At 57.2% G+C, this 10492-nt stretch overlaps 1 protein-coding gene across 2 annotated transcripts; it reads right to left on the bottom strand.

Annotated features, from left to right (window-relative positions):
• Positions 1 to 238: 238 nt before the first annotated feature.
• Positions 239 to 10451, bottom strand: MISP (mitotic spindle positioning). Of its 2 annotated transcripts, none has more exons than XM_069589676.1 (5): positions 10288 to 10451; positions 3419 to 5286; positions 2709 to 2839; positions 1277 to 1315; positions 239 to 518 (listed from the first exon to the last, which is right to left on the bottom strand). In XM_069589676.1, the coding sequence occupies exons 2-5, from the start codon at positions 5226 to 5228 to the stop codon at positions 429 to 431; spliced, it is 2070 nt and encodes a 689-aa protein (XP_069445777.1). In that variant the 5' UTR covers positions 5229 to 5286; positions 10288 to 10451; the 3' UTR covers positions 239 to 428. The 2 variants fall into 2 exon arrangements, with proteins under 2 accessions (XP_069445777.1, XP_069445778.1); XM_069589677.1 differs by lacking the exon at positions 10288 to 10451 and adding an exon at positions 8934 to 9014.
• Positions 10452 to 10492: the final 41 nt, after the last annotated feature.

Here is a 10492-nt window from a genome sequence, read left to right as displayed (position 1 = left end):
GGAGGGGGCCACGAGACCCTCGGATTGGGGTGCTCAGGCCTCCTCCCTCAGACTGGAGGTTTCCGAGGGCTGGAGCCAGGCAGGTCGCCCCTGTCAGTTTGGGACTTCCCAGAGGGAGAAGGGTTAGGGTGTCTCCCCTCTCAGACCAGCCATAATAATTATATCAGGAGGTGAGGGGACTGGTCTCTTTCCTCCCGGAACTCAAGAGCGTTTGACAAAGTCACAGGAGCAGAAGGAGTCATCCCAAAGCACAGCAATTTCTCCAGGAAAATGAAAATGGGAAAGAAACCCCACACCCCACAAATGCATCCACCCTTGGGACTGTCAGCAGGAGACACGTAGGTCTCGGGTGTGGGTTTAAACGGGGATCTAGGTCCTAAGGCAGGGACTCAGCAGCTCCCCAGGGCCACGGCAGCGCCGGCCCAGGCTCAGTCCTCATCCTCGCTGGCGTAGATCCCGGCTTCCCAGCGCTCTGCCATGGCATTCCTGTGTCGGGTCACCCGTGTGGCCTCTAGAATCTGCAAAAAGGAGGCATGGAGTTTCCTCAGGGCTCTAAACCCCCAAACATCTCCCCCGACCGCTAACCCCTAGGAGAGGCCTGGAGAACGGTTAGAGTAGGACCGCCGCCTCCTGTTTCAGACCCTCCACTCCTAGTAACAGCGCAAAGGAATGTGCTAACTCATGATGAACCCCACAGGAGGGAAATGCCCGGGCCGGCATTGTGGACTCAGGTCAAAATGAAAGTGAAAGTCTTAGTTGCTCAGTCATGTCAGACTCTTTGTGATTCCATGGACTGTAGCCTGACAGACTCCTCTGTCTGTGGGATTCTTCAGGCAAGAACACTGGAGTGGGTTGCCATTCCCTTCTCCAGGGGATCTTCCCAACCCAGGGATCAAACTCAAGTTTCCTGCATTGCACGCAGAGAGGGTCACAAATGTATTCCCCGAAACCACTGAGGTAAGTGACCTTCTATACACTCTCAGGTGGACCCCTCCCTCAAAGAAAATATCCCTGTCTTGGGCGAAGCCTGCCCCAAAACCATCTCCTCAAAAGGCAGCAGGTGGACCCTCTTTCCACAGTCTGTGCCTATGGCAGGCATCAAAAGCAGATCACAGAAAAGTCCACCTCAGGCAGACACCACCAATCAAGAAGATACCAGGGCAAGTACCCACACCCAGAAGAAAGGCTTCCCATGACCCTGATGCCAGGGGACAGGGGGCACTGATGCAGGGGAAGAGGAGGAAGACCCAGGTCCTTGCCCCAGGGGCACACTCACCTCTGAGTTGACATCATCCAAGGGATTGATGCCGGCATACTACAGGAAAGGAACATATGTTAGTCCCCGGGGCCTTCCAGCCCTCCCCACTGGACTCGATGCACAGTCACATTTGGGGCAGAAGGTAAGGCCTTCCCTGCCCACTTTGGTCCCCCAAGTGTTCCTCAATCACCCCAAACTCAAAACCACCCACTATGCTGTTCCCTCATGTTGTCCCCCTCATTGAAGCATTGCCCATCATTTGCAACTGTTTTCTCTTTGTAAACTTCATCATAACAAAGACAACTGACATTTACAGAGCTCTTGCTGTGGCCAGCCCTGCCCTAAGGTTTGAAGGGGGACGTTCTTATTATCACACTCATTTCACAGGGAAGGAGACTGAGGGTCAGAGAAGGCCAGAGTCTTGCCCATCACATAGTCAGCAAGCAGCAGGACTGGGACTTGAACCCAGGTCCCCAGGCTCCACTCTGCCCCAAACCACTAGGCAAGACTGTGAGCACCACATGGGCAAGGCTGGAGAGGGTGTTATTCTTTGTAGTGTAACAGTTCCTGTCCAGAGAGAAGACGGCCTCATGGTTACTAATGTAGGGTTTGGAGTCAGGCCTAGGTTCAAGTACTGGCTTGGGAACTCGGGCTATATGACATTGCGTGGGTGCTTAGTCACTCAGTCATGTTCAACTCTTTGTGACGCTATGGACTGTAGCCCACTAGGCTCCTTTGTCCGGGATTTTCCAGGCAAAAATATTGGAGTGGTGGAAAAGGAAATGGCAACCCATCCAGTATTCTTGCCTGGAAAAGTCCATGGACAGAGGAGCCTGGCAGGCTGCAGTCCACAGGGTTACATGACTGAGCACACGTGCATGAGGGTGGAGGGAGATGTGTTGATCGCAATAAACTGGTAGAACTAAAAAAAAAAAAAAAAATCGGAGTGGGTTGTCACGCCCTCCTCCGAGGGATCTTCCCAACCCAGGGATCCAACCTGCATTTCTTACGTCTCCTGCTTTGGCAGGCGGGTTCTTCACCACTAGCGCCACTGAGGAAGCCCTGTATGACCCTGGGCACGCGTAAGTATGGCTTTCTCAACAAAAGGGAAACAAAAATCCCTCCAGATGTTAAAGGCACGGTGCTTGCAGAGCCCTGAGACATCCATCATATGATGTGAATAATAATCAGAAATGATGTTGATGGTAATAAACACATGAAAATGATAAGGATCATTTTGATACACTGCCACTGCTCTCCTCCAAGCAGAGCTCATCCTCAGCCTTTGGTTCAGGGGGAACAACCTCATGGTGAGTACTCTGCTTATACAGCCCAGACATGAAGAGAAACTTGGTTTATCCACTGTGCACCTCGCCTGAACTTCTCTGCCCCTAATGGAGAGTCAGACCTCAGCCAGGCCTCCAGGGGGATGGCAGAACTCAAGACTCACCCACTGTTCCTTCTTCTTTCTCTGCTGGAGAGCATCCTCAGCTGGGGCCTCCACCGTCCACACCAGGTCCGAGTGCAGGTGGATGGGGGTGAAATAGTGTGACTCAGACACTGAGTAGCTGCCTGTGATGCCTGGTGGGGGTGGGGGAGGGGAGGAATGAAAGGGCATCACGGAGGGTCCTAGAGTCTCCTGAGGGCATAACATCTGTGAGGACTCAGCCAAAGAGACACAGATTCTGGCTGAGAGGCTGGACCAGTTAAGGAGATGAGTGAATGGACAGACAGACAGAGCAGACAGCTGGTTGGGAAAACTGGTAGATCAGATCAGAATAGCCAGTCAGGAGAAACTGGATCCACAGATGGGCTGACCATGCAAGGAGAAAAACACTAGAAAGTGACACCGGGTGGGGGCAGTTCACATGGACAAAAAGGATCAATTGATTGAGAGGCTAGAACATCTGCAAACCTCTATGCACCTAACAACAAAGTCTCCAAATCCATAAAGCAAAAAACTCAAGGCAAAGTTAACATCTTTCTCCAAAATCTACTGCTTCAGCAGACAGACAAGTGGACAGACCAGTCAACCCAGGAAGTGAATGAAGTCCCCCAGACGTTCCCCCACCCTCACCCTCTCCTGGCACCCTCATACTCCTCCTGCCACCCTCCTCTGAGACTCTGCACAAAGCAGCCTTTCCCGGGACCCGTTCTCACTGGATGTGCGGGAGGAGCTCCGAGAGTCATGGTCATAGCACTCATCCGAGAAGACCTCAGGGTACAGAGCACTCCGCCGCTCCTCAGCCATCTCCCGCTCCCGTCGCAGGACATTCTCCACTTCCCTCTCTAGCAGCTCAGATGACTGGGACTTCTGTAGCCTCAGTGCTGGGGCCCCTGCCACCTCCCAGCCCCAAACTCGGGGGGCCTCAGGTCTCTCAGGTTCATCCGGGACTCTGAACCGCAGGGGCCGCAGATGGAAGTACTCCTGTCTCAGGACACCCCTGCTGGCATGCAGGGGTCCCCGGGGGGGCTCCTGCTTCATGCCTGAGGGTTTTGCAGAGGATTCTGAGGGACGTCTCTGAGACCCTGCAGCTTTGGGAGAGCCCATTGGCCTGGCTTCATCTGCTGAGAGGTTGCTGGGCCTGCAGTAGGCGTGGGAGGCAGGGGACTCTCCTGGGGGCATCCCAGGCCTCAGGTACGGTTGGTAGGCATCAGGTGGGATACGGCTCACCTTCCTCACCTCTGGGGCCGGGCTGGCCGCATGGGCATCTGGGGTTGGGCTGAGGATGGAGTCTGAGCTGTGGACTCTTCGGAGTCTGGGCTGGGGTCCTTCGGAGGACCAGTCAGGTGTGGATGCCCGGCCCGCCTGCAGCCCCTCCCGCCGGTGATCCTCCTCACGCCGAGACTCCTGAGCAATGTCCCGCTGTACGTAGAGTGATGGACGGCCCCTGTCCCGCCGTGGTGCTGCAGCCAGGCTCACCTTGCTCAGCAGGAGCCTGGCTGGGATCTCCACCAGCTCCTGGTGGCTGGCTGCCCGCTGAAGCCCCCTCTGCTCTCGGAGGTCTGCCTCTCGCTCCTGTGCCAGTCGGATCTCCCGCTCAATGGGCGTCTCCTTGAGGGGCTCTGGGGACTTTTCTCTGGACCAGGAACTGGGGTCCTGCAGGGCTTGGGCAACAGACCTGGTGGGCAAAGGGTGAACCCTCTTCTCTTCTGTGACCACCTCCTTCACCTGGGGTTTGACTGGGAGGACATACCCATTGGCCAGGGGTGGCCTGCTAAGGGTCTTAGAGGCCTGACTGGTCCCAGGTGGGGAACTCTGAGAGGCCACTGTATTTACATGGGCCACTTTAGGTTGGGGGCTCTGAGGAACCTCTGGATTCATGTGGGCCACCCCAGGTGGGGCGTTTCGAGAGACCCCTGTTTTTGCATGGGCCACCCTGGATTGGGGGCTCCGGAGAACACTTGCATTGGTGTGGGCTGCTCCAGGTTGGGGGTTCGCCTGCTCCAGGTTCAGGAACTGCCGCCTGGCTGCCAGGAAGTCGATCTGCTCCCTGTCTATCTCGTTCTCCTCCAGGGGCATGGACTGTGGTTGGCTGGGGCCCCCGGGCTCCCTGTGGTCAGGGGCACCATGGAGCGTGGCCACTGTGCCACTCTTCCTGACGGCCTGGCCCTGAATGACTGCCTGGCGCTCCCGCTCCAGGTTCTGTGGCTGCCAGGGTGGGGTGTCCCTGGCTTCCAGGTGGTAGACCTTCATCTCCTCATCCTCATTATCCTGGGGGCAGGGTGGCCATGGGGCTGTCTGGCCAGGGAAGACATGCAGGCTGCGGGACGTCCCAGTCTGTGTCATTTCCAGGGAGGCTTCGTGGTCAGTGGGCCATGCTGGTGTCTCGTCCTGGCTCCAGACACTGGCCATGGGCCCCACGCCCACCAGCTCAAATGTGTAGCTGGTGTCACCATCAAAGGCCGCACCGGCCATGCGGGATGAGTGAGGGATGCCGAAGATGGGATATCTGGTAACTCGGTCCATGTTCGGAGGGAGGTCTCTGCCCACCACAGGCTCCCAGGGTGGAGATGATCTGGGCTCACTGAAGGAGGAGAAGGATGTGTGGATTACCAGGTCAGAGAACTTGGGGAGAAATGTAGTCCCTCTCCCTCTAAGGACAAAGTCCTGGCCAAGTGGCCTCTGTGATTGGCTCAGGGATGGGTAAATGACTCAGCCCTGCCAATCAGAGCATTCTATATTTGGACCTCTGTTATTTGTACAGGGATGGACATGTGACCCAACCTGGCTAACGACATTAAACTCTGGGACTTTTCAATTAAAGTGGAAAATTGGACCCTCTTCCTCATTGGGCTTGTGAGGCTGATAGGATGAGACAGAACTGTTGGGGGGCCATATTTGCCCTTGAGGACACACCTTGCTTAAGAGCACCCCCAACTGCAACACAGCACCCTAAAAACATTGTTTCAGCTCCTGGATCCAGCCACACCTGAATCCCTGGGGGCCTCTGTACTGATTAACAGCTCGCCCCCTGTGTGTCTAACATTTGCAGGCACCCCTCCCACCTCCTCTCCCAGACACTGCATACCCTGTTGGGTGCCAGCTCGCTGGATCCAGACCCAAGGCGGGCTACCCCCCGACAAACTCTCTGTAAGGGCACACACATCTTGAGGTTGCTTCTGTGATTCTTTGTTTCATCTGACATTTACAGATGGCCCCACCTCTCACTGAGGGATTTCAAGTGGGGAAACTGAGGCCCAGAGAGGGGTGTGATTAGACAGAGAATCCCATATCTGGCTCTCTCCTTGAACTTGCCCAGAGGGACACCTTGTCCCATCCAGATGATTGTGGCTTCAGCACCATAAAACTTGGCCCAGCTAAGGAGTACCTTGGGCCTTGTCCCTTAGGGCTAGGCAAAACCCTGACCCAGTGCCCCAGGAGGCCCAGCCCCACCAGGAGTTGGGGCTCCCTCTGAGCACGTCTCCAGGAGCCTTTGTGGAGGCCAGGCAGCTGCTCTCACACCTCCATGACTCCTGGCATCTCCAGGCTGCAGTCTTCACACCCTGCCCAGGGCACTCAAGGCCACCACCTCAACTCAAATCCACGAACTACAGGCACCAGACCCCAAATCTGACCCTTTCCTCCTCCTTCTGTTGGGAGGACCTTGGTTTCTGCTTTTCCACAGTCTCCTTAGCTGCAGTCCAGGGAGCTCCTCCAGGAAGCCCCTCCAGACTGTCTCTACCCTTGGAGCCTGTGGCCTGAGCATCCCATGTGTACTTGGCCCAGTACAGCTGAGGAAAGGAAGCTAAGCTGTTCTCAACTCCTCAAGCAGCCCTTGTCCCCGTCCTCAGCCCCCTGATGCCACCAAGGCTACTGGGTACATCGCTGCCTCTTTACACCAACTTGCTTGTGAAAGTGAAATGTGGTTTTAAAAGAAAACTGCAGACCCTCCCTGAGCTGGAAAAGTGACACCAAGCAACCTAAAATCGATCATGGGGATCCATGCTACAATCAACTCACTCTTATCATGCAGTCTTTTAAATACTGAAACTATAACTAGGAAAAAAATATTTAAAAACAAGCAGGCTTAGGTGATAAGTTCTAGCCAAGAGGGCTGAGCCTCTATCCCAAAGACTTGAGAGTGGCCGGGTGTTTATACATCTTTGCAAGGAGAAGATTGTTTAAGGCCTGTCACCTTCCACTGCAAGCCATCAGCTCTCTCCTAGGGGCCTCCCTCCCTCCCAGGGGCCCAGGTGAGCATCTCTCCCAGTAGCCCAGAGTCTGGTACACAGCAAGTGCTTAATAAAGGCTACCTGACTCTTACTCCGCGTGCCCAGGGGCCAGGGTTAGAGTTCATTCAAGCAGAGAGCCGGCTGCCCCTCCAGGCTTTCCCCCTAGCCCCAGCCCACCTTGGAGGGCAGGTCTGGTCCCCATGCCCTGAACTCCTGGGGAATGCAGGAGAGTGCAGGCATGGTGGGGTTGATGCAGAAATGTTTGCTTAGTGAGTGGGCAGAGGCTCACCCAGGAGACTTTATAAGCCACAGGGGACATTAACTCCAGGAAAAAGAACTGCACGCCCAGAGGGTGTCGGGTCTCCTGGTGGGTGGGGCAGGGCGGGGGACACATCCCTCCTCAGCCCATTCCTTCTGGGTGATGCACTGAGGCCAGCAGGGTGGGGTCCCTCTTTGCCTGTGTCCTTGGGCAAGTCTCCTCCAGTTTCCCACCGACCCCAATGTCCCTCTGGATGGTAGGTAGGTCCAGAGCACGCGGCTGCCACCACGAGAGGCTGCCGCCATGCAGGTTCAGCCTGGTATGCGGTAGGCACCAGATAAATGCTTTTATAGCAGTGGCTGATGCTTTTAATTTTTAAACCCTGGATCTACCACTGATCTCAGAGTGACCTTGGGGCAGGCACTCCCTTGCCAAGCCTCAGTCTGTAAGGTGGGACTATGCTAACTCCACATCAGGGCCTGGGGAGGCCCAAGCAGGTGCCTGGCACACAGAAGAAGAAACCACCAGGATTAGAGTTCATTCAAGTTCATTCTTCTCCACACTGGAGAAGAAACCGCCTTCCTGGAGGTCTCACAAACTGTGCAAATGAGTGGTACTAGTAATTAAAGACTTCCAAATCCTCGAGTGGCTCCTCCCAACTGGGCATCTCATGCCAGCACTTTGTCGGCCTCTCACGAGAGCCTGCGACCTGGGGATCATTCTGTGCCCAACATGAAGCAGAGGAAACCAAGGCCCTGAAAGGGGTCACACAGGGAGTGACACAGCAACAGGTTCTGAAGCTGGGCAGTTACCTCCTCCTCCAGGAAGCTTCCCCGGATTGCTCCTCCCCAGTCCCAACTCTGTACCCTGTTGATACCAAAACTGAAACTGGGTTTATGGCCCCTGGGCCACATACCTGCTTCCTCATCACTGCAACTGGCCTCCTGCCCTCGGGCAAAGGCCTGCTGGAGGGGCCTGAGGCTCAGACAGGGCCAGTCACACAGCAGGGACAGGCTCTTGGGGTTCCTCTTCTGTCCCTCTGGGCTAAGGTCCCCAAGACCCTGGTAGCAGGGCCCCTTAACACACCTGGATTCTGGGCCGAGTCTCTGCCCCACCCCCACGGGATTCCAGCTGCCCTCTCTGAGGCTGGACACTCCCCCTCATGCTGAGACCACCCCACCCCCTCCAGTGAGCCCCAGTCAGACCCCAGCCCAATGGAAGGGGGTGTCGTAGGCTGCTCAAGCCCTCCCCAAGCAAGTCTCTGGCTGGTGCTAAGCGTCTCTCCAGAAACCCCCGAATTCCCAGAATCAGCGGGGGTGAGCTGTGCCTCTGGCCCCAGGGGTGTGATCAGGCCCCTTCCTTAGAGGGTCAGGGTTCAGGGCCAATGGATTTGGGGTCCTGAAGACCAGGGTAGAGACTGGGCCCCTGGTAAAGCTCAGGGACTGGCCTCTGCTCCCCTGGGCAGGGGCAGCATGGGAAGGACATAGACCAGCCTCAGATCCAGCCAGGGGGCTCAGAGCGAGGGGAGGACCCCCAGTTCCTGGAAGCCCATTGAACCCAGAGGTGGCTGGGGTGGGGATGAGGACTTCCTCCCTGTACCCGGAGGGACCCACTGGGGTCAGAAGGTGCCGATGACACACAAACCCCCATGCCAAAAGCAGAGCTCCCCACCCAAGCAAGACTCCCACTCCCCACCCCCCACCTTAGTGTCCATCCCACCCTCCTTTGCCCCAGCCTCACCCGCGCTCTCAGCCCCACAGACTCCAAGCCTGGCTCTGGCTTCCTGGCTGGCACAGAGGCCTCCCAGCCTCGCCCTGGCCCGGGTTGCTAGGGAACAGGGCCCCACCCCGGGAAGCAGGTGCACCCCCTCCTCCTAGGCCCCACCTGGGCTCGAGAAACAAAGTTCAGAGGAGGAAGAGAAAGACGACACCGCTGCAGAGGGAGGGTGGCTGCTGAGCCACGCTGCACTGCCCCCTGGCACCCAAGGCCCCAGCCCACAAAGCCCGAGCCAGAACTCACCCCTAAACCCTCTGGGCCTCCCCACCGCCTCCCAGCATCGCTCAGAGAGGGGCCATCTGTCTGAGAGGGGCAGGTCACAGGGCTGGTGCATGAGCCAGCTGCTGTTCCTCAGAGGCAGGTCCAAGTCCAAACCCCCACCCAGGCCACCTGGCTCAGCCCACACTCTGGGGCCATTTCTCCTGAGAGATCCTTACTGGGACCAGCCCAGCGTCCTAGTCTCTGGGGATTTAGCTGGGTTTAAATTCAAATCCCACTTAACCACTCTGAGCCCATCTTCCTCCAGGAAGCAGGGGACATCACAGGATGGGGGGACGCCCCCCAGCCCACTTCCAATAAATGGCCAAATGAGGACATAAAGGTGTCCGAAAGCTTTGGGATGGTTGGGGCCCAGGCACACTGAGGCTCAAGGTGGAGGCAGGTGTTCCCAGCACATGGCTGTGGTGTCTGATCCTTGGCCGAGGTGCAGAGGACCTGCTTTCACCACAGGGCCCCTGAGTCTGCGGGAGAATCAGCCCACTGGGTGCTGTGGTTGGTCCACAGGGAAGGGTACACAGTGGGCTGGGCTTCTGTTCCTGGCTGGGGTGGTGGGCGGTGGGGGATGGGAATCTCTGTCCTGACCTGCCCCTTGGCCAGCTGTGGGCCCCCTCTGAACCTCAGTCTCTTCTTCCATCCGATGTGCCTCCAGCTGCGAGTCTGGCAGGGCTGCTCGCAGTGCAGGGGAAGGGTGGAGACTGGATCACCCCACATGCCGGGGCACTCCTGATCCCAGACCGGGGCGACCTCCCCCGCAGGACTCACACAGCCGCTGTACAGGTGGGCAAGCCAAGGCCCAGAAGGGGTGGCCACTCCTACCCAGATTATGTAGTGAGAGAAGTGGGGCCAGCAGCTTCTGCCCCATGTCCCCGTCTGTTTGCCAGGAACCAGCTTCTCTGCCAAGCTTGAGGGTGTCTGTCCCCAGGGGACTGTGAGCCCAGTAAACAGCAGCCTCACAATCAAGGTGGGGTGGGCAGGCGTGGAACCTGAGGGCCCCAAGAAAACAGAAGCCAAGTCGCACCATGGGAAGCAGCCCCCTTACCTCCAGGCCTTACCGGCCCAGGTGCCACACAGGTGCAGGCAGGGACTCCACCAACACCCCTACCCACCGCACTGGCGTGAGTCTGATGGATGCAGAGCCGCAGACAGGAGACACCAGCTCCCCTGGGCTCTACCAGGCTCCTTTTAAGGCTGGACCGCCTTGCCTGGGCAGGGCCACAACCTCTGGCCTGGCCGCACCCTCCCCG

This window comes from Ovis canadensis, chromosome 5 (genome assembly GCF_042477335.2).
Source record: "Ovis canadensis isolate MfBH-ARS-UI-01 breed Bighorn chromosome 5, ARS-UI_OviCan_v2, whole genome shotgun sequence".
Lineage (NCBI taxonomy): Eukaryota > Metazoa > Chordata > Mammalia > Artiodactyla > Bovidae > Ovis > Ovis canadensis.
The sequence above is the reverse complement of the archived record's forward strand: the minus strand, read 5'-3'. Positions and strand labels throughout refer to the sequence as shown.

Excerpts from the sequence above, each read along its gene's own strand:
- MISP (XM_069589676.1), bottom strand. The coding sequence starts at position 5,228 with ATGGACCGAGTTACCAGATATCCCATCTTCGGCATCCCTCACTCATCC. Across the intron at positions 2,840-3,418 it reads GAGCTCCTCCCGCACATCCA|GCATCACAGGCAGCTACTCA; the intron begins GTGAGAACGGGT and ends CACCCCCACCAG. Across the intron at positions 1,316-2,708 it reads GAAAGAAGAAGGAACAGTGG|TATGCCGGCATCAATCCCTT; the intron begins GTGAGTCTTGAG and ends CCTTTCCTGTAG.